This window comes from Cnephaeus nilssonii (genome assembly GCF_951640355.1).
Source record: "Cnephaeus nilssonii genome assembly, chromosome: 4".
NCBI classification, from domain to species: domain Eukaryota; kingdom Metazoa; phylum Chordata; class Mammalia; order Chiroptera; family Vespertilionidae; genus Cnephaeus; species Cnephaeus nilssonii.
Genome location: NC_137075.1, coordinates 45,042,899 through 45,069,365, shown reverse-complemented (window position 1 = coordinate 45,069,365; position 26,467 = coordinate 45,042,899). Strand labels below are relative to the sequence as shown.

General features: G+C 51.0%; 1 protein-coding gene across 1 annotated transcript; it reads left to right on the top strand.

Annotated features, from left to right (window-relative positions):
• Window positions 1-616: 616 nt before the first annotated feature.
• On the top strand, window positions 617-25,933 carry PLA2G4D (phospholipase A2 group IVD; the record flags this gene model as incomplete). The annotated part of the gene is made up of 20 exons (XM_079768982.1): window positions 617-661; window positions 4,257-4,329; window positions 4,524-4,660; window positions 5,206-5,337; window positions 6,037-6,077; window positions 6,923-6,965; window positions 8,896-8,959; window positions 9,313-9,449; window positions 11,670-11,780; window positions 11,911-11,948; window positions 12,130-12,265; window positions 12,603-12,739; window positions 13,914-14,136; window positions 22,048-22,165; window positions 22,492-22,629; window positions 22,879-22,986; window positions 23,116-23,307; window positions 23,584-23,750; window positions 24,374-24,560; window positions 25,707-25,933. The coding sequence occupies 20 exons, from the start codon at window positions 617-619 to the stop codon at window positions 25,931-25,933; spliced, it is 2,454 nt and encodes an 817-aa protein (XP_079625108.1).
• Between the last annotated feature and the right edge of the window lie 534 nt (window positions 25,934-26,467).

Here is a 26,467-nt window from a genome sequence, read left to right as displayed (position 1 = left end):
GAAAATCCTCTAAACTCCTGGGCCCAGCCAAATGGAAGGAGTGAGGGTAAAGCGGAGGGTGAGTGGTCTAGAACCAGAGTCCAGAGCCCCTGGCAGCTCTCAAAGGCTGCTCAGGGCCTCCACCACGACTGCCCTTATCACACACCCAGGCTCCTGGCCTCTTGTCTGCCCCCAGAGGCACAGCCCTCCTCCCTCAGAGCTGGCCTGGCTCAGGCTGGGCTGGGCTGTAGGGTTTCCTCAGCTCACCCCCTCCCACCCTAGGCCCGCTGCCTCAGTGGAGCAGGTTCCTGCCACTGTTCTGGGACTCATCTCCCTGCCTTGCTGCATCTGCAGCGCTGACACCCCACATCTGGAAGTGCTGCTCCACCTGCCGGCCCTGGAGCCCTGCCAGAGGTTTCTGGAGATGCTGGTTGACCCAGCCTCTTGGGGAGAAGAGAAGGCTCTGGGCTGAGGGAGTGACCTGAGGGTGGAGCCCCAACCTGTTTATAGGACCAGGCTCCGCAGGGGCTGGCAGATGCACAGTCAGTCCCATCCCATTGGAAGAATTGCTGCCAGCCAGCCAGGGAGCTGGCATCTTGGCAGGAGCTGGGCCCGGAGCAGAGCTGAAAGGATTGGCATGGAGAGACTGACACCTAGGGAGCCACCTGGCCATCCTCATCAGGTAACCCTTCCCCTCCTCCCCTCTAAGCAACACAGATCCTGCCAGGCCCACAGCCCGCCACTGTAGACAGTGGACTTCCTGGAACCTAGGAACCACCCTGTGCGTCTCCAAAACTCTGCCGGCCCAAATCCCCATCCACTGTCAATTATTTACTCTGCCCAAGAGTGATGAGGCTGGAACCAGGCCAGGGAAGCTTACAAACTGCTCACCCAGCCCTGCCATGTGCTTCCCCTCAGCCCAGATTTCTCATTCTCTGCAGGGACAAGGCCAGAGAGACTGGCTGCTCAGGTCTCCCCTGGAGCCCCAGGGGGTGGCCATGAAGGGGCAAAGTGTACCAAGTACACTAAGCAGAGGCATACACCTTATTTGCAAACTTTCCTGGGCTCTTGGAGCCTTGGCCCTGAGATCCAGGCCTGAGTTGGGTTCAGACACCAAGGAATCCTGGGGAGGGCAGAGAGGGACCACTCACCTGCTGCCCCAGCTGTGTCAGCCTGAGGTCTGGAGGACCCTCTGCAGGGCGGATATCGGTGCAAATGCCCGGATGAGGTCTGGGAGAAACTCAAAGCTGCGGGAGCAGGGTGGTGAAGTTGCTAGAAAGCCCTGGCTCCATCGGCTCCTCTAGCTGGAGTCTGAGCCCCAGAACCCAGCCACAGAGGTTTCTGAAGTGTCCCTTTCACCCTCATCTCCCCGGAGAAAGCTGGGCATCCTTCTGCTCCCACCCTCTGCACATGGGCCACCTCCCCCATGATCCTCTGCACAGCTCTAAGCCCAGCCCAGGGGCAAAATTAAAGCCCACGGTTTAGTGACCCTGGGATGCTGAGTTTGCCCTCAAACCTGGAAAACACCTTGCCTCCTGCTGATGTTCCTGGAACTGGCTGAGTCCCTAACATCAGGCCCTTGACACCCAGCCTTCAGGGTGAGCCTCAGCAGCGTCTTCACCCAGGCTCCCCTGCTGGACGGAAGGCTGGAGCCTGCTCTGGCGGCAGGAGCTTGGCTGCCAGGACAGGCGGGGCACCTGGGACTTGCTTTGGGACGTGCCTGCTCTGCTCAGCCTGACTCAGGAGGCGCAGGGCCCGAGGCTGTGCTGTAGCTTCCACTCCTCTCCAACCTCCTCACTGCCCCAGCATGCATCGCTCGGTGCCAGCAGGGAAAAGGTGGCGGGCTCATCTCTCTTCCTGCTGAAGACCCCGTGGTCGCGGATACTCTGGACCTTGGTTGGGGACTCCCTTGGGCCACATCCCCCATGATCCTCTGCACAGAGAGGAGGATGGAGTAGGTCCCAGGGTCCCTGCACCGGGGGGAGACAGTGGCTGGAACTTTTTGCAGGGAGGCACTCCCAGGATCCTCCAGGACGCTGGGTAGGGGGTCCCTGCTGGAGAACTCCTCCACAAGGGTCCAGGGTCAGTCATCAGTGAACAGTAGTCCAGGTGAGACCATCTTTCAATGGGGAGGATGGAGCCCCAAGGCCCCAGGGGAAAAAGAATCCTATGAGTTAACATGTTCCTTCAATATCCTATTTGGCTAAAACAAACCTATGAAATTCTAGATACCCACAGGGCAGTGGGGGCAGTGTGCATGGTTTGACAGAGAAGCACAGTCCTGGGAAGGCAGACGAGCACAGGGTCGTGAGCTCTGGCCTTGCAGACCTGGGTTTGAATCCTAACGATGTCACCGACTAGCTCTGGGGCTGAGGGCGAGTGATCCTTCCTGAGCCTCAGTTCTCTCGTCTGTGAAATGAGAGGCAACGAGGCTACTATCTTACAAGGTTGTTGGGAGGATAAAGCAAGTTCATCTATGTAATATGTTAGTACAGCACCTAGAAACATGACAAGCACATAAGAGCAATTATATAGAAACTGCTGGCTTTTTGCTAGACATTTTATCAGCATTAATACCTTTAGCCTCAGAACACGGTGTGAGGTTGAAACTATGGTTAGTCCCACTACGTACGTATGAGGAAAAGAAGGCACCGAGATGTGTAGTGACTTGCCCAGAGTCACACCGCAAACAAGTGGAGGGCCAGGGTTTAGACCCAGACAGCCTGGCTGGGAGGCTGCCCTCGTCCACGCCACTCCACTGCCCCTGTCTGACCAGTCGGAATTGTTACCAGAGCCCATCCTCCGGGTGTTCCATGTTAGCGACGTCTGAGAGGTGAAGAGAAATGGGGTTTCGCTTCGTTAGGAAAAAAAGTCCTGCCAGGGGATGGGGGCTTTCTGAGGTCGAGAGGCTCTCCGTGACCCTGAGGTTTGAGCGTGAGCAACAATGCTCAAATTGGGCAACGTGACTGGAGGAAAAGTGAGCATCGGGGGGCACTTCTTAGTAGCCCCAAGAGACTCAGAGGGTGGGCTGCCCTGCCCTCCCCTCTGCTTTGAAGCGGGCATTGCAGCACAGCACCCTGCAGGGCCCGGGACCCCAGCCAGCACCTTCTCTGTGGCGTGCAGTGACGGGATCTGGGTGCAGGGGGGAAAGGGAGCCAGCCAGGTGTCTAAAAACGCATGAAATCCCTGCCAACGTCAACCTCTGGCTTAAGAGTTGCAGAGGTGACATGTTGCTGGTGTCACTGGAGCTAATCCCTTAGCAATGACCCGTCCTAATGATCAGGGAGGGGAGACAAGCCTGCTTTGCTGGGAGGATTACATGTGCTCCGCCAGAGAGACGACCACTCGGCACGGAGCCACGGGAGGGGGGCGACGCCGGGACCCAGGGGAGAGGGGTGGGGGGTGGGGCATGCGTCCCAGCTGGCTTTGCTGTGGTCCGTTGTCCTGTAAGGCTCTCTGCGGGGAGTGGAGAGTCACGTTCCGTGGACACCGAGCCAGCCCCTAGCGAGGAGCACCTGCGCGGAGCAGAGGCCGGCTCCCGGGGGGAGAAAAGCCTTCCGCTCACAAGCACGGCCGTGGGGCAGGTGGGCCTGTGCCCAGAAGGACTTAGCCACACCCTACCTGTCCTCTGCTTTCCCTGCCACCTTCTTCTGCTCCACTTCTCTGTCTGTCCGTGCCCCCCCCCGCCCCCCCAGCTTCTGCCCACTTCGTTTCTTCTTCCTCCTCACGGGGCTGTCTCTGGGCCGACTGATCTCGCCAGCATCGTCACACACAATGACCCTTCCCCCACTGCTCACAGTAACGCCTGATGCTCTTGGAGCTTCCTAATTTCCACCCAAGAGAAGGTGAATACCTGTGGCTCCCCAAGGCGCAGCCTCCCTGGGGTCATGCGTCCACTTCCTGTCCAGAAGGCAGGCTGGGCAGTGGGGTCACACGCTTTACCAAAGGGCTGCCCTCTCTGGGAACTCTGGGATGGGGTGATCCCGAACTGACATGTCCGGTGTGGTGGCCATTCCTTAGTCCTCAGCTCCCTGCTGTCTCCACCACACTGTGCAGTCCTGTCTCTGACGGGGAGAGAGTCCCTCACATCCCACCCCCCCTCCTCGGTTCCATGGCTGCTGCAGCCCAGAACCACTGGCCCAGGACAGAGGTGGGCAAAGGCCGTCTGGCCCCAGAGCACCTGGCAGTGCCACCAAGCCTCTCAAGAGAAGCCTGGCCCAGACTGGTGGGCTCAGGAACGAGCAGAAAGAACTCATGCGTCTGCCGTTTCTCTGCAGGGGGAGGCCTCCGCCTGCTGGCGACTCACCGTGAGGGTCCTGGAGGCTCGGGGCCTGGGCTGGGCTGACGTGTGTGAGTAACTGTCTCCTGGGCTTCGGGGCTATAGGGGTGACTGGGTCCCAAGGGAAGGGCCCAACACGTGCCTTGGGACTGGCCTGGGGTGGGTTGTCCACTGTGGCCTCCGGGGTCTTGGTGGGAATCTGGCAAGGCCCCCGGAGAGGGGTGTGAGGAATTCTCTCTCACGATGATTCTCTTGACATTGGCAGTGAGCGAGGCAGACCCCTATGTGGTCCTACAGCTGCCAACTGTACCTGGAATAAAGTTTAAGACCAAAACAGTCACCAACTCCAGCCATCCTGTCTGGAATGAGACCTTCAGCTTCCTAATCCAGAGTCAGGTTAAGGTAAAGGTCATGCCACCCACCTGAGGACAGGCTATACCTCGCGCAGGGAGGGCTCTGGGATTAGAGCACACTTTCCTCCAGGGCTTAGAGGAACTGGGGAGAGGGTGTCTCTGGGCCCCAGCCTGGATGTGCTTATAGGAGACAGTGTGTGAGCCCAGGGCCCGGGGCCTGACCTCCAGCAAGTGGCTGGTCCTCTCGCTGGCCATCCATGGAATGGAGACAGTAAGAATCCCCTCCTGACTCGGGTTGCTGTGAGGTTAAACATAATGCACTCCTAGTACACCGCCTGGTACATGCAGTGCCCTAGGGAACCAGCAAAGCAGGGGTGTGATGGGGGAGGAGAGATTCTTTGAAAGAATTTTATTTTTTATAAAAATAAAAATTAGCAGGGTAAATTGGGAACTTTTCTGGGTTTTCTTTTACTACTTGTGAGTTTTGCTGTTATTTTTATTTTGAAGTACAAAGCATGGAGGAATAATCTTTGCTGGCTCTGATGTAGGCTGTAGCCATGAGTAAATAAGTACCAAGTTGTTCTCTGGTCCTAGAATGTTCTGGAGCTGAGTGTCTATGATGAGGACTCAGTCACAGAGGACGATGCCTGCTGCACGTTTCTCTACGACATCTCAGAAGTCGTCCCTGGCAAGCTGCTCCGGAAGACCTTCTCCCTGCGCCCTCAGGTGCGTGGGGCGTCCCCATGGATCCAGGCTAAGGAAGTTGCACAGTTCCTCCCATCTGTTGGGATGCTGCTGGGTTGAACTGATTCCTAAAGAGGCAAACCCCTCCCGGAGATATTTACATTTTAATAGGAAAGGCAAGGCTCAACTTGATAGTTATAGACTAAGTCATTCAATGGAGAAATTTCACTGTCTGTGGGAGGAGGTTTTGGTGGAGAACTTCCTAATGTCCTCAAAAAACAACTTTGTATAACTAACCCTTCGGGCATTTGTGGCTTCGTCACTCCTGCTTACTGCCTCTAACCTCCCGTGTGCCCAAGGCCTGCTGGATGAAGGTCTCTGTGTTCTTTCTCCAGCAGGTGAAGGCGGGGGTGGAGGAGGCCAGAGTTCTGGGGTTGGACCCCACTCAAGAGGAAGATGAAATGGGCCCTGGGCATCAAGCCTCTTTTGGCTTGTGCTCCTCATCTTCCCCCTCAGCCTTGCCAGAGACCTGTTCTCCGCAGACTTACCAGCTGTGGTAACTTGGGCAGATAGCCCATCCATCTTTCCCTAAGCCTCAATGTCCTCATCTGTAAAATGGGAAGAATTGTAATACTGTGCCTCCCTTAGAGACTTGAGGTGATGAAATAATGAATGTAGAAGAACTCTGTCAACTCTGAAGACTTATATAAATGTGGATGACTTGCTCATCTTTGATTCCAGGGACAGGAGGAACTGGATGTGGAGTTTCTGATGGAAAAAACGTGAGTACTCAGAGGAAAGGCCGAGGCGGGTAAGGGTAGGGTAACAGATCAACCAAAGGATTTGTAAGCATGCATATAAGCATAATCCATGGACACAGGCAGTAGAGGGGTAAGGGCATGTGCTGGGGGGTGGGAATGTCTGGGGAGAGGTCAGTGGGGTGAAATGGAGACATATGTAATACTTTAAATAATTTAAATTTAAAAATTTAAAAAAAGAAAGAAAAAAACGTGAGTAGTCTCGCACAGCCCAGGGAGTGTCTAAGGACCCAGGCTTTATTTAGGGAAATGTCATTGACCCAGATCTTCCCAATGGTCTGTCCAGCCCAGATTCCCTGTCCCTCATCTCCCCAAACCTGCCAGACTGGGGGTGGGATCCTTTTTAAAAAATATATTTTTTATTGATTTTATTTTTATTTATTTCAGAGAGGAAGGGAGAGGGAGAAAGAGATAGAAACATCCATGATGAGAAATAATCATTCATCAGCTGCCTCCTGCACACTCCACACTGGGGAACAAGCCTGCAACCTGGGCATGTGCCCTGACAGGGAATCAAACCGTGACCTCCTGGTTCATAGGTTGACGCTCAAGCACTGAGCCACACCGGCTGGGCTAGGGGTTCCTTTTAGAGAAATGAGGAGAGGAAGGTTTTCTCTGCTCTACTCTCTCTCTTCACCTTTCACTCTTCAGAAGCATCTCCCCGCACCCTGAATAGTACCCAGGGCTTAGAGAACCCTCACCATCATCCAGGAGTCCCCACGGGGTGGAGCCTGGGCTGGGAGGGGGCAGGTTAGTGTAGGGAGCTTTAGCTTTTGCAAGGCCAGACTGTGGACTGTTTGATTTTCCAGGTCAGACCGCCCAGAAAATCTCATCACCAACAACGTCCTTGTGGTAACCATTGCCTTCCCAGGCTTATGAGGGGAGCCGAGGTGGGGGTGGGCCAGATGGGACAAAGCAAGGACAGAGCTTTGCAGCAGACCACCCCTGACCTCCCAGCTAGGTGGTCACCTGGGAATGTGGTCGGGGGGCAGGGGACTGAGAGGGGCTGAAGGGAACATGGAGAGAGGGAGGCTGAGGCTCTGCTGTGAGAAGGTTCTGCTCAAGGCTGTATGGCTGAGGGGGTGATGGGGGAATTGTTAGTCTGTCCTGATGTGTTTGGTCACCTGTAATGAACTCATAGTTCTCAGGCCCAGAAGAGGAAGCCCTGGCCAGAAAGCCATGTGGGCCAGGCCCCGCTCAGGTTATTACTTAAATAGAGGCCCGATGCATGAAGATTCGTGCAAGAATAGGCCTTCCTTCCCCTGGCTGCCAGCACCACCTTCGCTCTTTCCTGGAGCCATCTTCTGCCTCTAGCCTTGTCATGTCAATTTGCATATTCCCTCCTTATTGGCTGTGGGTGCTGCCATCTTTGTTGCGGAGTTATGGTCAATTTGCATATTCTGTCTTTATTAGATAGGATAGGATATGGAGGTAACTGAGGCTCAGAGGGAGTGTCCAGGGGGGGTGCACTTCCAATCTGGGAGCTTTGGGATAGGGTCGGGGGGGTGGTGGGTCAGTCAGCTCTTCCTTGAGACAGTGGAGAGTCCTGGTCAGCAATCCTAAACACAGCAAGCTCACAAAGCTGCCATGGAGAAGAAAGGGCACATGGTGGCGAGAGATGCATTCGAAACTTTCTACTCCAAGTGCAGTCCTTCGCAAGCAAGATGACCGGGAGCAGGGCCAGGCCCAGCAGGAGGTGGATAAGGCACCTAGAGCCCCAAATTGAAGGAGGCACCACCTCAGGGTCCTGCAACTGCCTGTTGGACGGACTAGCGTTACTTTTGCGGATGCAGGCATACCCCGCTATATGGGGCTCGCTTTATTGCTCTTCGCAGATGTTGCATTTGTTTACACATTGAAGGCAAGGCCTTCCACCCGCAAAAGGATTCCGACTCACTCTGTTGTGACTCTCATTTTATCGCGCTGGTCTGGAAGGGAGCCCACAATATCTTCGAGGGATGCCTGCACACATCAGAATAGTCACCCCATGGCAGCTGCCCTTATCTGAGGTGATGGAGACCCGGGGTAGGGGGGCGGTGCTGATGAACTCGGCAGTTCTGCAGGAGTGGGCTGCAGCTGTCAGCTGGCATGCATTACAGAGAGAACGCAGCAGGCTTGTTTGGCAAGTCAGTTAAGTGGAGGGCAGTCGGGAGGTACTCTAGTTGCTAAAATGTCAAGGATTTATCTGGTCCATTTCATTGCCCTGTAGACCGGTGGTTTGTATAATATTCTTAGGGAGCAGCTGTAGTAGAATGAATGCATCCTCCAGGTTGAAGCTGTAGAGCAGGGGTCCTCAAACTTTTTAAACAGAGGGCCAGTTCACTGTCCCTCAGACCGTTGGAGGGCCAGACTATAGTTTAAAAAAAACTATGAACTAATTCCTATGCACACTGCACATATCTTATTTTGAAGTAAAAAAACAAAACGGCAAAAACACCCGCATGTGGCCCGCGGGCCGTAGTTTGAGGACGCCTGCTGTAGAGAAACGCAGAGATTGAAAACAACAACACAAAACTGTGCCTGGCAGCTGGGGGGCCTGCAGAGATTCCAGAAGTTTGGAAAACCTAGGAGAGCTTGGGGGTGGGTAGAGATGGGGCTCCCCTGGCTGTCCCAGGACGTCTGGCTTAGCAGTTTCAGCGCATCAGAGGTGGGGGGAGGGTTTTCTGGTCCAGTCCCAGTCTGGACCCCACTTCTTGTTCTGTGTGTGGTGGATTTGGGACGGTGGGGCTCAGAGGGTGAGATTGAGGGACCGCAACCCTGCCCATGATGTGGTCTGCCCCAGGCTCGAGAGCTGTCATGCCTGGATATCCGCCTGGAGAGCACGGGGAACACGGCCGAGGTCTCAGGTGAGACCCGCTCAGAACCAGGTCTGACCTCTGCTCGGAATGTGGGGGGTAGATGGGGTGGCTGGGAAACCCATACAGGGAAGGGGGTGAGCGGCAGGGCAGAGCTTGCCTCTTCTTGCCCACAGAGCAGAAGGGCACCAGGTCTCCCCTGGGCAGGAGGGTCCCCTGACCTGGAGGAGGGCATGTCACAGGAGGTGGGAGTTGCATGGGGGATGGGGCCCAGCAGCCTGGGGAGGGCCCTTTCCAGCATCCTGTTTGCCAGGGTCTAGCCACAGGGCCTTCATCATGTCCAGGCAGTACTGCCGGTGATCTGGGTCCTTCCCCTCATGTCACCCTTCTCCCTCTCTCCCTAGGTCAGGACAACCTGGAGCTGGAGCTGGTGCTGAAGGGGTCCTATGAAGACACGCAGACCTCGGCCCTGGGCACAGCCTCTGCCTTCCGCTTTCACTACATGGCGGCTCAAGAGGCAGAGCTGAGCGGGCGCCTGAGGGTGGGTCTTTGGGTCTCGACTCTGGAGATTTTTCACCAACTGGGCCCTGGGCTAGCTCCAGCTGCTGCAGGCCCCTCCCCGGCCTTCCCCCGCCAAGGCCAGTCCCTGCGGCTGTGTCAGCCTCCCCCAGTTAGGCACCTGCCCTTGGCAGACAGGAGGGTCGCCAGGGCCTGGACTGGGTGTGGGGAGGGGCTGTTACACTATGTCTGTGTGAGCCCTTTAATGGCTCCTCCAGTGATGCTCTCAGAAAAAAATCTTATGTCTGTGCCCACAGGCCCTGCACAGCCTGGCCCCTGCCCACCTCTGCTGCCTCGTTTGATCCACGTTCCCCTCATTCATGATGCCCCAGCCATAGCTTGTCCCTTCCTGCTTTTCAGACATGCCAGTGCTTCCCCTGTCCCCCTTTGTCTCCTTCCAAGGCTGCTTCCTCCTCCTCCTTTTTATCCTCCTCCTCCTCCTCCTTTTTATCCTCCTCCTCCTCCTCATTTAGATCTCAGCTCAAATGGTACCCCTTCAGAGGGGCTCTCCCACCTTAAATAGACCTCATACATCCCACTAATGGTTATCTTATCACACTGCTTGTTTCCTTTACAACACAGGAATATTAGGTCCTTACCTGTTTCTTTGTAAATTCTTTATAATTCATACACGATCCAGTTAGAACAACGTCAGAGGCAGCAAGAGCTCTGCACGAGCACTGCTGCTCTGAGTTGCTCTGAATCCGTGTATTTCTCTAAATTCTTCCCAACTACGCCAGGCTAGGTTCCTTCTTGAACCCTGCTCGCTACACTAACTGTTGGGAACTTAGTCCAAGTTCCTCCTTTATCCTCTGCTCACTAGTTACAGGTGTTGGGTCTGAGCCCCTCTCCCTGGGGCTGGACCTCTTAGGACGCCAGGTCTTAGACAGAGAAGCCATGAGAAGTTGTGGGTGTATAAGAATGAGTCTTTATGGCAGAAGCCAGTGGCCACATAGCCATCAGACAAGAACAGTCCTCACAGCAAAGTCCATACAGGCAGCCACACTAGCACGCCGGCTGGTGAACACATATCTTTCCCACACAGTAGCATTAATCTCTGTACCCACAGCTGTTATCTGAACAGCCGCATGCTGCCCCCCAGACTCACTGCCTCACACATAGTAGCAGCACCTGCACTCTCTACCTCAGCAGCTTCTCCTGTCTCCCCTGCCCAGCACACTGGCTTGGTTAACATGGTAGCGATATCTGAGCTCTCTGTGAGCTCTTAGCCTTACATAGTAGCAGTACCAACTCTCAGCTCCATCTGAGCAGCTGCCTCTAGCTGTCAGCATCATGCATTATACCATTTAGACAAAGGAGGCCTCTAGCCACCATGTCATCAATCATTTGGGTTATAGAAGGGCACAGCGTACCGTGAGATCGCTGTGGTCTTGCAGCGTGTTCAGAGTGGCCTTGGACATCCCAGCATACTATCAACAAGGCCTCCACACTCTGATTAGCCTTGACTATCTGGGGACTCTGGCATGGTTCTCACAAACAATAACTAAATGTTAGCTATTATTACATAAATAAATATTAGCTCTTATTATTTTTATGTGTTTTTTTTTTTATTAATTTTAGAGAGAAAGGAAGGGAGAGGGAGAGAGAGAAACATCAATGTGAGAGAAACATTGATCAGTTGCTTCCCGCAACCTGGGTATGTGCTCTGACCAAGAATTGAACCCACAATTCTTTGGTGCATGGGACAACGCTCCAACCAATTGGGCCACACTGGCTAGGGTGATATTAGCTATTATTTTTATAATTATAATTATTACTAGAGGCCTGGTGCATGAATTCATGCACCAGTGGGGTCCCTCGGCCTGGCCAGCGATCAAGGCCTATCAGGGGGCCGGCCGGCCGGGGGGGGGGGGCGGGGGGAGGGAAGGGGCTGCGGGAGGTTGGCTGTGGGAGCGCACGGACCACCAGGGGGCAGCTCCTGCATTGAGTATCTGTCCCCCGGTGATCAGTGCGCGTCATAGCGACTGGTCGACCAGTCGTTCTGGTCATTCTGGTTGTACGGTCATAATGGTCATTTAGGCTTTTTTATATATATATATATATATAGATAATTTTAATAAATATAAATATTGTAATTATTTTTATATTACCAGGGAAGGACTGTGTCTGTCTGGATCACTGTTTAGCTACTCAGTAAGGGTTTGTTGAGTGAATGAATGAGTGAATGAATATTTCCCTCCAGAGCTGCAAAAGCCAAGACTGGAACTCAGACATCTCAGCAGGGCACCTCGCTATGCCTCTGAAGTCCTTGACTATGGGGAAGGAGATGATCATTGATGTTCCTGCTACAAATGTAAGTGGCCTCAACTGGATGGGAAGTGCCAGTGAGAATAAAGATGGGGGAGCCCAAGGCCCCTAGTGGATACTCACATTCCCTGCAGGGTCTTGGACATTCTGAGCAAAGTCTCTTGCTTTGATTTCAGGCCCCAGGAATGAGACTACAGCTCAAGGCTGAGGGCTGGTAAGGGACATTTATATCTGTCGGGGACAGTAAGGGGTGGTCACGGGGCAGGGGAGTGCTGTGGAAATACTGGTCCTTGGAGTTTGGAGCAGGGTGTTATTTGGCAGCTATTGTGGGCTTGGCCAACCAGTGGCTGAGCTCTGCAGGTGCCCCCTGACCCTTGGACCCTCTGCTGCCCCAGCCCTAAGGAGCTGGCCGTGCGCTTGAGCTTCGACCTATGTGTGGAGGAGAAAGCTTTCCTGAGCAGAAGGAAGCAGGTGGTGGCCAAGGCCCTGAAGAAGGCCTTGCAGTTGGACAGAGACCTACAGGAAGATGAGGTTTGGGGGATACATAGGGGTGGGGGTGCAGATACCTTGGACTGGCCTTAAGGGAGAACCTGATTCCTATGCCCTCTCCAGACACTCCAGTCAGCAGGGACTGGGGAGTGAGCATGTGGGAGGAGATATGGAGCATGGGTGAGGTCTGGGATCCGCACTCCCTTTGGAGCTGTGTCCAGGGCTGAGAGCAGTCACTTCCTGGGGAGGGGCTGGGTGATAGCTCTAACTCTGACTGCACCAGGCCCTGACCCCGTCCTGATCAGGTCCCTTCTCTGGAGGCAGGAGGCAGCTCTATCCCTGTCCTTGTTAAGCCAGCCTGTGTCTTTGTGTGGTCCAGGTCCCCATCGTGGGGATCATGGCCACAGGAGGAGGTGCCCGGGCCATGACCTCTCTCTATGGCCACCTGTTGGCTCTGAAAAAGCTGGGACTCCTGGACTGTGTGACGTACTTCAGCGGCATCTCGGGAGCTACATGGTGAGGGCCCTGGGGACTGGAGAATCAGAGATGACAGGCCCCAGAGGGGAGGGGAGTGGACACCAGAGGGACCCGCTATATGGGGAAACCAAGTAGTTGTGAGCAGTGTGGTCTGATGGGTGCCAAGTGGCTGTCTCAGAAGGGAGGAAACAGAAATTACAGAAGTCCTGCCATGAGGGAGGCATTACAGGATTTCCTCGCCATGCTTCTGAAGAGGTCTAAGGCAACTGATTCAGAAGGAGCTGGGTTTGAGTCTCCACAACACCACTTACTGGCTGGGTCATCTCAACCAGCTTATTTCCTCTGATTCTCATTGACTCATCTCCAAAATAGGGGTAATAATAGCACATCCTCCATAGGGTTAGAGTGGGTCAGCCCAAGTGAAGCACTTAACATGTCTCTGACGCGTTCCCGGAACTCCAAATTGATAGCTCTTTTTTCTTTAATTGTTATTCCCTCATTTAATATTCAAAACACTCTCTAGGGCGGTTTCTCTTGTTCCTATAGTATAGATGAGGAAATTGAGGTCAAGAGGTGCTATTTTACCTAAAGACAAAATTGTTTCCCTACACACCAGCCTGCCTATAATGAAATGAAACTTTTCACTGTTAGAGATGCATTCGTTTGAATCTTATTGAAATGGGACTTAAAGAAGTGAAAGAGGATATTCACCTCAAAGAGTTTAGGTGACAGCCTTTGACAAGCAGCCTCACAGGGCTTTGGGACAGACCTCTGAAGATGGAGATAGGGTCTAGAGCTGTGCTGTATGTTACAGCAGCTGTAGGGTTATTGGCCACTTGAAATGTGCGTAGTCCAAATTGAGTTGTATGAATTTTGAAGGCTACGTTTGGAAAAATGTAAATTTATCTTAATTTTTTATATTAATTACATATTGAAAATGATCATTTAAATTAAATATATTAAAATTAATTTTTACTGATCTTTTTTAAAGTGTAGTTACCAGGAATCTTTAATTACATACGTGGCTCAAATTATATTTATATCAAACGGCCCTGATCTAGGAGGAGGGAAAGCCCTGAAGCATTTCCCAGAAAGGCGGAGCTTTGGTGGCAGGAACAAAATGTTGGGAGAAATCTCCAGGGTTGGAAGAAGGAGTTGCAGCAACCGGTGCTGGGCCTCATCATCCTATTGTACCGTCCCTTTGTTCTCCCAGGACAATGGCCCAACTATATGGGGACCCTGAGTGGTCGCAGAAGGACCTCGAGGGGCCCATCCGATATGCCCGGGAACACCTGGCCCAGAGCAAGCTGGAAGCCTTCTCCTCGGAGCAGCTGGCAAGCTACCGCCAGGAGCTGGAGCGGCGAACGGAGGAGGGGCGCCCCACAACCTTTGTGGACCTGTGGGCTCTGGTGCTGGAGTCCATGCTGCACAACCAGGTAGGGCACCTGTGCATGCGGGGTGGAGCGTGAGTGCAATGGGCAAGGCTGTGGCAACCCCGCAGCTAGCTGACGCGCATGCGCATGTCTGCAGGGTCAGCGTCCTGGACCCTTGGTTAAAGAATGTGGAAACCACTGTGTTTCAGTGTCTGCCCAGCTTTGGGATGCTGCCTTTATGAGTCAGGCTATTCTTCAATGAAACTGCCATGAAACTGAAATTTCTGGGCCTCCCAAGGACTAGGGACCAGACCATGCTAAAGGCGGTTCAGCAGACAAAGCTTTTGCATGCGTTTAAGAGTCAGTGAGATTGTTCAAACAGCTTTTATTTTATTTATATTACAATATGAAATACATTCTTTCTCTTCATTGTCATGGTAGTATTCAAAGCAAGATTCTGGTGCCAGATTCCTGCGTTCTAGCCCTTATGCGTCTCACTAGCTACATGTCCTTAGGCAAGGTACTTACCCTCTCTGTGCCTCAATTTTCTCACCTGTACAACAGGAATGAGAATGGTACTTACCTAACAGGGTTGTTGTGAGCAATCAGTGGTACTTGGCATAGAGTAAGCATTCAGTGTTAGCTTGTAAATTTCTTTTCTATTTTCCTAACACCATCAAGACCAACCTGAGCATATAAATTTTTTATATATTGCTTCTTTAAGGAAAGCTTAGTAAGTTAACTACTGAATCTTACATTAAACGATACAATTATTAAAGTCAGTGATTTTTTTGCACTATTGTTTTACCACATATAATTATCTGAGCAAAGTTTTTTTTAAAGCATTTGAAACAACTAAAACACAAAAAGTATATTTAACATGCATAACAAAAGTAAACTATCAGCCCTAACCGGTTTGGCTCCGTGGATAGAGCATCGGCCTGCGGACTGAAGGGTCCCAGGTTTGATTCCAGTCAAGGGCATGTGCCTTGGTTGCGGGCACATCCCCAATAGGGGGTGTGCAGGAGGCAGCTGATCGATGTTTCTCTCTCATCGATGTTTCTAACTTTCTATCTCTCTCCCTTCCTCTCTGTAAAAAACCAATAAAATATATTTTAAAAAAAGTAAACTATCAAATATACTAGCAAAGGAAAGATTCTTACTTGTCTTATCTTTGAGTGTCAGGAGTTTGACCAAGAATAATTATCATGTAAACTAACTAAAAATGAATTTGCTTTGATTAAAAAAAATTTTTATTCTTGCTGAGAAGCACAGTGCTACTTGGAGATTACCAGCCATTCTTATTTTTTATTTATTAAAAATATTTGTTTTAGCCCTGGCTGGTATGGCTCAGTTGGTTGAGCATTGTCCCATGCACTGAGAGGTCACAGGTTCAATTCCCTGTCAGGGCACAGGCCCAGGTTGCAGGCTTCACCCACCCCCCCAACCTCCCACCCCCGTCAGGTACCTGTGGGAGACAGCCATCAATGTTTCTCTTTCTCTCTCTCTTTCTCCCTCTCCATTCTTCTCTCTTAAAAAAAAAAAAAACACACACACACACAACAAAAAATATATACATTTACTTTTTTAAAAATCTTAATGTTGTTAAATATTTATTATGATAATCTTCAGACCTAATAAAATGCATAAAGCATAAAGAATAATGTAATTAATATTCATGATCTCATCAACCAGCCTAAGAAATGAAATGTAACTGAAAGAGTTAAAGCTCCTAGTGGCCCTCCCCCCCAGTCCCATTTCCCTCCTGCTCTCAGCGGTAATCACTATTCTGAATTTAGGTTTATGAGCACGTATCTGCAATCTATATACATATTTTACTATATTACATAATATATAACATGTATTGTATATGCTGTTATTATGTACTCTATTATACATACCTTTACTAGGTATACTTTTATTAAAAATGTACATCCTTAAGATAAATATATTATTTACACAAATGGCTTTGTACAAGTCTCCCTGCGCACATGTGTTAGAGATTCTCTGTGCCTTGAAGTTGTACACCCAGTAGTGCAATTGTTAGGCCACTGGGTACATGCACCTTCAACTTTTCTAGCTATTGTTCCCCCAAAGGGTTGTATTAATTCATACCCCACCACCACCACCAGTGTATCATAAGTTCTTTTCCCTACATGCTCTTCAGGTTTTAAAATTTTTATTTTATGGGTATGAAATGAAATTTTATTGTAGTTTTTCATTTTCTTGGTTTTTAGTGAGATTGATCATATTTTCAAGTGTATTTTCATTGGGACTTCCTTTTCTGTGGATTACCTACTCAAATTCTTTTATATTTTTCTATTTAGTTCATCTTTTTATATTATTTTGTAGGAATTCTTTATATATCCTGGATATTAATCCTTTACCAAATTTAATAGATTTTTATGCATAATTTTAATATAACCCAATGTATTATTCTTTTTCTTCATGGTTTGTGCTTTTTGGGTCTTCTTAAGAAATCTTTCCCTATCTTGAAGTTATAAAATATTGTCCTATATATTCTTATAAAAGTTTTAAAGATTTGTCTTTTACAATTAGGACTTGAATCTGCCCAGAGTTTACCTTCAGGTATGACGTGAATAGGAATCCAGGTGTTTTTTCCTCATATAGATAGCAAACTTTTCCAATATCATTTATTGTTTTTCCCCTCCACTGATTGGCCTTGCTGCTTCTGTCATGTGTCAGCTTTCATATATTCACAGGGCTCTTCCTGAGCTCTCTGTTCCGTTCTGATGAGACTGATTTTCTATCCTGTGTCAATATCACACTGGCTTAGTTACTCTGCCTTTGTAATACATCTTGGTATCTGACAGGGCAAATTATCTGTATCTGCCACCTTGGTTCTTCTCAGAATGATGTTGGCTACTTTTGGCCCTCTGCTCTTCTGTATACATAATAGAATCAGCTAGTCAAATTTCATGATAAATGGGATTTTCATTGAAATGGCATTGAATTTATAAAACCAACATAATTACTTGAAATATTTTTGTTTTATTAATATATCCTTGTATTCTTTCATCTACTGTTTAAATTCATGTTCAGTTTTGAGGGTGTTTGTTTTATTAACGGACTTTTCTGCCTAGTGGCACCAATTAGTTACTATAGAGTGGGAGAAGCTTGTTAACTTCATTTTACAAGGCACTAGAAAATGCAGTTTGACCGTAGGCCATAAAGAAGACTAATTTAATTACCATTTGATCCTCCAGTAATGACTCAATGCACAGTTCTTGTTTTATTAAGCTACACTAATAAAAGAGTAACATGCTAATTGACCATACCTTCGGGATGCCCACCAGTCAATCAGGAGTAAGTATGCAATTAACCAACAAAGATGGCAGGTTAATTTGCATACACAGGCGCCGAGCAGCCAGGGGCGGGGCGGGACACTTGCGTTGTCGCCATGGCAACGATGCAGGGGTTCCACACCACCCCAGCCGCTCCGGGCCTCTGGGCAGCATGGAAAGGTGGAAAGGCAGTTCCAGCCAGAGTGAAAGCGGTGCCAGCAGCCAGGGAAAGGAAGGCCCATTCTTGCATGAATCTTCGTGCATCGGGCCTCTAGTATATATATATATATATATATATATATATATATATATATATATATATTTTATTGATTTCAGAGAGGAAGGAAAAGGGAGAGAGAGATGGAAACATCAATGCTGAGAGAGAATCATCAATTGGCTGCCTCCTGCATGCCCCCCACTGGGTACCAAGCCCACAGCAACCCGGGCATGTGCCCTGACTGGGAATTGAACGATGACCTCCTAGTTCATAGGTTGATGCTCAACCACTGAACCACACTGGCCATGCTCAGTGCACAGTTTTATGTACAAGGTTCATTATAGTAATTTTTTAAAAAGAAAAAACTTAATTAGTTTTTTCTGTTCACAAGAATAAAAATTCTTGTGGTATTATTGAACAATAATGTATTCCTTAAAATGGGCACCCATTTGGCTTTAAAAATGTCCCAATAGGAAAGTTTTTCAAATATTATTTCTTTTTTCTTAGTTATCATGCTTTATCCCTTTCTTAAAAAAATATTTTTATTGATTTCAGAGAGGAAGGGAAAAGGAGGAGAGAGAGATAGAAACATCAATGATGACAGAGAGTCATTGATTGGCTGCCTCCTGCATGCCCCACACTAGAGATCGAGCCCACAACCCCGGCATGTGCCCTGTCCAGGAATCAAACTGTAACCTTCTAGTTTATAGGTCGATACTCAACCACTGAGCCACACCAGCCAGATCATGCTTTATTTCTTAAAGCTGACATTCATTGTGTGCTTTTAAAAATAATTCTTTATTCAGCCCTAGCTGGTTTGGCTGAGTGGACAGTGTTGGCCTGCGGACCCAAGGGTCCCGGGTTTGATTCCTGTCAAGGGCATGTACCTTGGTTGCAGGCTCCTCCCTGGCCTGGGCCCTGGTTGGAGCACATACAGGAGGCAACTAATGGGTGTGTTTATCTCACATTGATGTTTCTCTCTGTCTTTCCCTCTCTCTTCCATTCTCTCTAAAAAAAAATCACTGGGAAAAATATCCTCGGATGAGGATTAAAAAAAAATTCTTTATTCAGACAAATTTAGTGTTGATTTTAAACTTTGTCTTTAGATAAAAATAAGTATCTGTACTATACTAATCTGCAATACCAAAAGTAATTTTAAAATACTAGAAAATGTAATTCCCTTCACATCAAATTACAATTTCATTAATATTAAGTATTGTCAGAGAAATATTATACCTTGAATTTTACTCAGAACAACTATATTAGTTCACATACTTCTATAATATTGCTTCAGTTTTTGCAAAAAATCCCTTGTAAAATTCACTAGTTATAACCAGTGCTTCTCAAACTCTCCTTTGAAACTTCTGTCTTTAGCCTTTTACTGGCAAGCACTGAACGGCTTAGAAGCTGCTCGCCATTCAAGGAGAAACTCATTTTTATCTTTTCCTGAGTTACTGTCTTACATGATTTTCTTTAACTTTGGACGAAAGGTTTCACACACTCATTCGCCCCACCCTGTCACCAACACTGCACCCCGCGCCCTTACTTCAGGTGGCCCTCCAGCATCAGAGTGGCATTCTGCTGGGTTAGGGGTCCTCATTGGGAACTAGGAGGCTAGAGGCCCAGAGGCCTGCCCTGACTTACTGGTGAGCTATTCCAGGAAAAGGAATCCTGTTTCAGTCGATGGAGGGGTGTGCTGATCCCTTTCCAAACCTTTCCTCAGAGCAGAAATTGTGCATCTGAGTAAAAGGACACATCTCCCCTCATCCTACGTGGCATAACCAGGCCAACAGGATTCCTAACTAAAAAGACTTTGAGAATGGAAAATGCAGGTATTAATCAGGCCCCCTCCTTTCTCAGCACACACACATTCACACCTGCAGGACTGATTTGCAGATAAGATGGATCATCAGTGTCCGCAGCTTAAGCCATATGGGGGGTTTTTCCTGTGGATTCCCTAAAACTCAAGTCATATTGGGTGTCACCGAGGAAGTGGGGGAGAGACTGTGGCTGACACCTGGGTGCTCTCATCCAATGACTGAGGGCTGATGGGAAGAGGAAGTTCACCGGTGGGAGGGGTCTCCTTGCTGGATGGGCTGGGCAAGCGTCCTGGGACACACATCTACGTGGCTGATCCTCAGAATCACCTGGGGGAGATTTTTAAAAGGCAAATTCCTAAGTGGTTTCTCAGAATAGACCCAGTAATCTGTAAATGTGCCAAACTCTCTAAGTAAGCCTGAGGATGAGGGCTGATATGGCAGGTTGGGAACTATCTAGGCCTCGCTGCTGAGGGAGGTGCCCTCCAGCTCAGAGCCTCAGAGAGGGGCAGCACGTCATGGTATGTGCACTGCTCCATCAGGAACAGCCCAGGGCCTGTGGCAGCAGGATTCCCCCCAAGGTGGGGCCCCAGGCAGCCACCGGCATTAACCTTGCTGATGCTCAAGATGAACCCTGTTTGCATCTCTGGTCAGGGATAGAACGAGAACTTTCTGTGCCCCTAGAACTCCCCAGAAGGCTAGACACAGGCCTTGCCATCAAACACGGAGCCTGGAGTGTTACTGAAGAGAAAATTAGAAACCGAAGGCAAGAATAAACTAGGGGATGGTGAGGGGCAGGCAGAGACTCTAGGAAAACGTTTGGGAGGGGCTAAACCCGGAACGGCATTAAGGTGAACCTAAAAGGGCAGCTGTCCCCTGGGAGACCTTACAGTGTACACTAAAGGGGCACTCTTTTTTTTTTTTTTAATTTTTCACTTATTGTTTATTTATTTAGTAACTGAGGTAAAATTGCTATAGCATATTTTAACTGACTTTTAAATGGGCACAGCTGCTAACACAGATAGCTTACATATTCAATATACAATTCCTACTTATAGGAAGAAACATCCTTATGGGACCAGTTTCCCAGCTTAGTTCCTTTCCTCACACTTACAGTTACTTAGAGAATAGGTATTAGGGTCTGAGTTTCCTTGCAGATGAGCTCTCACTGTCTCTTTGGGCAAAAGTCAATGACAGTCAGTAAGACCTTTTTCTTGGCGACCCCAAGAGAGTATTTCTTATTTGCTCTCCATCTACTCTAGTCTGCACCCAGAGTTCCCTCTCATTGTTCCTCTAACCCAGTGGTTCCCAACCTTTTTTTTTTTTTTTAGCCATGCCCCTAAGCATCTCTAAAATCCTGATGACCCCCCTGTGACATATAATTCTTATTATTCAAAAATTGAACTCCCATTCACGTGGAGGAAGCCTAAAAGGCAATTAACTTGGTCTAAACAAGCTTCCAAAGAAGATGGCATCCATGAAAGAGAAAAAACAGAATAACGAAAGGACAGTTGAAGTACTGAGGAAGAAATCACTAAGAAATTGTTAAAAAATAATAATAATATGAAGGGATATGAAAAATAGCAAATAAAGTTTCAAAACATATAATAGAGAACTGAAATGCATAAATATGTGACAATATACACTTATATACTGTAGATGAGGCCCCTAGAACCATAAGAAATGCCAAAAATTCACTGTGAATAACTCATTCTCGAATTGCCCCTCTTAAAAATCCAAGTGCCGCCGAAACCGGTTTGGCTCAGAGCGTCGGCCTGCGGACTCAAGGGTCCCAGGTTCGATTCCGGTCAAGGGCATGTACCTTGGTTGCGGGCACATCCCCAGTAGGGGATGTGCAAGAGGCAGCTGATCGATGTTTCTAACTCTCTATCCCTCTCTCTTCCTCTCTGTAAAAAATCAATAAAATATATTAAAAAAAAAAAATCCAAGTGTCCCATGTTGGGAACCACTGCTCTAACCACTCCCACACTTCAATGGTGGATTGAATAAGGTGGACTGTAAAATCTGGGTGACCTTCCACATGTGAAAAGACCTTGCAGGGACTTCACCCTGCTCCTGCAGCTGTGACCAGCAGGCCCCTACCTGCCTCTCATGCCTCACATCCAACCAGGCCAAGTGGTGGTGACTCTACCTCGAAACCATTCCAACCTCACCGCCACTGCCCTGACTCAGGCCATCTCCAACCCTCCCTCCGTGTCCCTCCTCATCTTCCTGCCAGTTCAACTTCCAACCTACGCGGGGATTCCAGTGTCCTTTCTAGACCATACGTGTGCCTAGGTGTATGTGCACCTTCGTGGCTGTGCGTCAGAGTCGACACGCCCTCCACCCTGAACCACAGGATGCGGGGCGGGGTGACTGTTGACGCTGCAGTCCCTTATGAGGGGCACTCTCTGGGGAGGCACAGAGCACAGCCTGCATAGCCCACAGGGTGACCCTGTGCTCAGAACATCGGGGCAGGAGTGGGAACTGAATGCGTAAGCGACCCATGCCACCTGAATCCTAACGGGGAGCTGCCTCCTACCCGCAGCCTGTCCCCATCCACCCTGTCCCGATGGAGTCGCCCCCTCTAGGGTGCTCCTAACCTCACTCAGGCCCTGTGCCCCTCCTCCCCCAGGTGATGGATCAGAAGCTGTCAGGACAGAGAGCTGCGCTGATGCAGGGCCAGAACCCTCTGCCCCTCTACTTGAGCCTCAATGTCAAAGAGAACAACCTGGAGACTTCCGACTTCAAGGGTACAGTCCTCAGTCCCGCCCACTCCACCCTCCGACATGCACACACGTGCGCACACCCACAGCTGCTCTGGACCCTGTGGGTCCCCAGAGAATTCAAAGAGGAAACTCCTGCATAGATGGCCCAGCCTTCAGGAAGGGTGGTGGTTCTGGTGGTGATGGTGGTGAGGGGGTGGTCAAGGGGCTGGGTGGGGTAGTGGTCAGCTCAGGAGTCAGCCAGGCAGGGAGGAGGCTGAGGCCTGCTGGGGGCAGAACCTTTGACTCCTATCAGAGCTGGGGCTCCCCCTGCCCATTCTTCCCTCATTCCCATGCTCCCTCCTGCCCCTTAGAGTGGGTCGAGTTCTCCCCCTACGAGGTCGGATTCCTGAAGTATGGAGCCTTTGTCCCGTCTGAGCTCTTCGGCTCCGAGTTCTTTATGGGGCAGCTGATGAGGAGGCTCCCTGAGTCCCGGATCTGCTTCCTGGAAGGTGAGGTGACCCTGAAGGCCCTGGCCAGGCCCGTGCCAGGCCTCCTTGACTGGATGTGACGCCTGTGCTCAGGTCTGGCAGAGCCCCTGAGAGGGCCGCACTGGGCTGCGGGGAGGAGGCATTGCAGAGGCAGCCTGCCCCTCCTCTCATTTTCCACCTGCACCCAGGGGTGGGGACCGCTGGCTTCCAGGCCATGGGGGGCCGGGCGCTGAGGCCGGGGGCTGACCTTTCATGGGGTTTGGTCTTCAGGTATCTGGAGCAACATTTTCTCCCTGAATTTGCTGGATGTCTGGTATGACCTCACCAGCTCTGGTGATGCCTGGAAGCAGCACATCGAGGACAGGATCAGGAACCTGGGTAGGAAAAGGAGGCAGCAAGGGGAGCCTGGAACGCGGTCGCTTCCCCTTCAGATGCCAGGGGTAGGGGGCTCTCAGGGGAGGCAGGACCAGGCATCGCCAGGACCAACGTCTGTTTCCCTGGGCCCAGAGGAGCCCCCTGCCTCCGTGAGGACCTCCTCATGGCTGGAGGCCTCGTGGCTGCAGCCCGGAACAGCACTGGCCCAGGCATTTCAGGGCGTCCTGACAGGCAGGCCGCTCTGCCAGCACAGCTCCAACTTCCTCCAGGGCCTGCAGCTGCACCAGGACTACCGCAGCCAGGAAGAGTTCTCTACCTGGGCAGGTGAGGGCGCTGCCGTGTGTCCTTGGGCAACAAGGTTAGACTCCAAGGTGGAGTTGGACTGTGGCTGGGACTGGCAGCGGCCGTGGGGGTCATAGCACCCAATCCTGGGGTGTGGCCTGGAGAAGGCAATGGGAAGGGCAGGTGTCATGTGCATTCAGGGAGTGACACCAGAGGTCAGAAGGGGACGTGGGAGCAAATGCAATGGGAAGGAGGGGATTGTGAGTGGGTGACCCGTGGCAGGGTGGCTGCCCCTGACTGTCTCTCCTCCCCCCTCAGACAGCCAGCTAGACGCCACCCCTGGCCAGCTGACCCCGCAGGAGCCCCAGCTCTGCCTGGTGGATGCCGGCTACTTCCTCAACACCAGCGCTCCCTCTATGTTCCGGCCAGGCCGCAGGCTGGACCTCATACTCTCCTTCGACTACTCCCTGTCCTCGCCTTTTGAGGTGCTTCTGGTTGCTCGGCCAGACTGAGCTCCTGGGGCGAGCAGCAGGGCCCTTGGGTCACTGGCCCAGACCACCTGAGTCCCCAAAGGGAGGGAGGGGTGAGAGGCTCGGACCAATGCTCCTGCCAGGTCCTTGGCTGGAAAGGGCTGTGGAGGAGCTGGAGCGCTGGGCTCCCGGGACAGGTGGACAGGTGGACAGGGAGGAAGCATGCCAGGCCTGCCCCAAAAGGAACGGCCGGTCAGAGCAGGGAGGAGACCCTGGCCCGTCCATATCCATCCCACCAGAGCCTCCCTGGGACTCTGGGGAAGTGGGGATGGGGGCCGTGATACAGAAGTGGGTCCCCTCCTGAGGCCCTCTAGGCTCTGGGACTTGAATAGCCCAGCAAGAGCAATCCGAAATCGGGCCGGAGGTGCGGGGTACCCCAACTAAAGATTTTAACCAAACAGCATTGCAGACCAATGGCATCCTTTGCCTCCCTCTGAGCGTCACGGGGCCATGAACAGGAACCAGTTGTCTGGACACTGGGCAGGCAGTCTGGGCGGGAGCCATCCTAGCATTTCTAGGGCGCAGACCTGGATGACCAGGAAGTAGCTGGTTCTCTCTGGGGCCCTCTCCCCAACCAGACGCTGCAGCAGACTGAGGTGTACTGCCGAGGCCTGGGGCTGCCGTTCCCCCGCGTGGAGCCCAGCCCACAGGACCAGCGCCAGCCCAAGGAGTGCCATCTCTTCTCGGACCCCACCTGCCCCGAGGCCCCTGTCCTGCTGCACTTCCCATTGGTCAATGCCTCTTTCAAGGACCACTCAGCCCCAGGTGAGGCAGCCCCTCCCTCCATAACAGCCTGGCAGCCTTGGGCCCTCCCCAGTGCCCCTGTGGCCAGCAGAGAGGGAGGAGAGTCTCAAGGCTAGTCCCCTCACCCCCCGTGTTGGACATGGCAGTGCCCTGGTGTCTGTTGCAGATGCCCACATCCCTGCAGGTGCCCTCTGTTTGCAAAGTCACTGTGCTGCTGTCCTCTTTGTCATGACCCCATGCTCTTGTGCCACCCCCCTTGCCTAGCAAGTTCCCCTAGCTACACCTGGGCCCCCCAGCTCTCCTGCTTTGTGGGGTGGAGTTCCAAGAATCCCCACAGCCGGAGGCCACCTGCATTGTCACCGTCTGCAGCCTGCTCCACTGCTGCTCCACCAGGCACCGAGTTGTTGGAGGAGTTCATAAGAGTTCCCCAGGCTAGACAGCCAGGAGAGAGAGGTCCCGGTCCCCCTCTCTCAGAGGCCCCTAAGCCCCCCTGGGGTTTCACTCGGTCTCTAGTGAGCTGGGCCTCTTTCTCAGTGAGCGAGGCCTGTCTGCAACCCCTGAAATCCAAACCCTTATCACATTCCTTTCCATCCTCGCCTTCCCCCAGCTGGTCATCCCCACCGGGGATGTGCCCACAACCAAAGTACATGGCCTTGACCGGAATCGAACCTGGGACCCTTGAGTCCGCAGGCCGAGGCTCTATCCATTGAGCCAAACCGGTTTCGGCCAGCTTTACTCATAATATGCTCAGCACACATCTTGGAATTCTCTTCTCTCAGCAAATACTGGTTCTTCCAAAGCAAAAATCCTTTGGTTTTATCATTATTAAGAATCCATTCACTAACCTACTTGACTTTGTTGTTCTGGCTGTTTCCAGCTTACCCCTGAAGGTGATATAGATATATAAGGTTACCTGAATATTCAGGTGGGATATTCAGTTACCCGAATAGTGGAAGACGTGAATGCTACAAGGAAATAAAATGTGAGGAGCAGCAAACTCTTCATATCTCAAAAGAGAATCCTACTACCCACATTTATATTTCTGGGCAAAGACATAGAGGGCTGGGAGAGAAGCAAGGAGCCCCTCCAGTGGGGAACAGCCCACCCCCGAGCCCAGTTGTGGAGGCCTCTGAGTGCTGCTCCTAACTCCCTCCTACCCCCGAGCAGGTGTCCAGTGCAGCCCTACAGAGCTACCGGCCGGCCAGGTGGATCTCACTGGGGCCACCTCACCCTACTCCCTGTTCAACATGACCTACGAGGAGGAAGACTTTGACCGCCTGCTGCAACTCAGTGCTTACAATGTGCAGAACAGCCAGGGCACCATCCTGCAGGCGTTGAAGATGGCTCTGAAGCACCAGACCCTGGCGGCCAGGCTTCCAGGGGCACAGTCTTGAGGCTGCTCAAGACACCTTTGTTTTCCAAAGCAGCTGCAACGTTTTACACTCCGGTCAGCACTGAGTGAGGGTTCCAGTTTCTCCACATCTTTGCCATATTGTTGTCTGGGTTTTTCATTATAATAATCCTCATGGGTATGAAGTAGTATCTCCTATGCATTTCTCCAATGACTAATGATGTTAAGAATCTTTTCAGCCCTGACTGGTGTGGGTCAGTTGGTTGGGCATTGTCCCATGCACCCAAGAGTTGTCGGTTCAGTTCCTGATCAGGGCATTTGCCAGGGTTATGGGCTCAATGCAGCAGGCAGCAGATCTTTTCACATATTATTGGTCTTTTATATATCTTTGTGGAGAGCGGCTACAGCGTTTGGACAGGTTCAAGCCTCGGACTAATAAGAGGGCATGGTCCTCTCATAGCAAAGCCACGTGTAGGTCCCAGCTTGGAGGGCAAAGCTTGACCTTATGGTCCGAACCTGTGGTCCCAGGTGGCTGAGTGATGTAGACTGCGGGAGATGCAGCAAGTTCTGCCAAAAC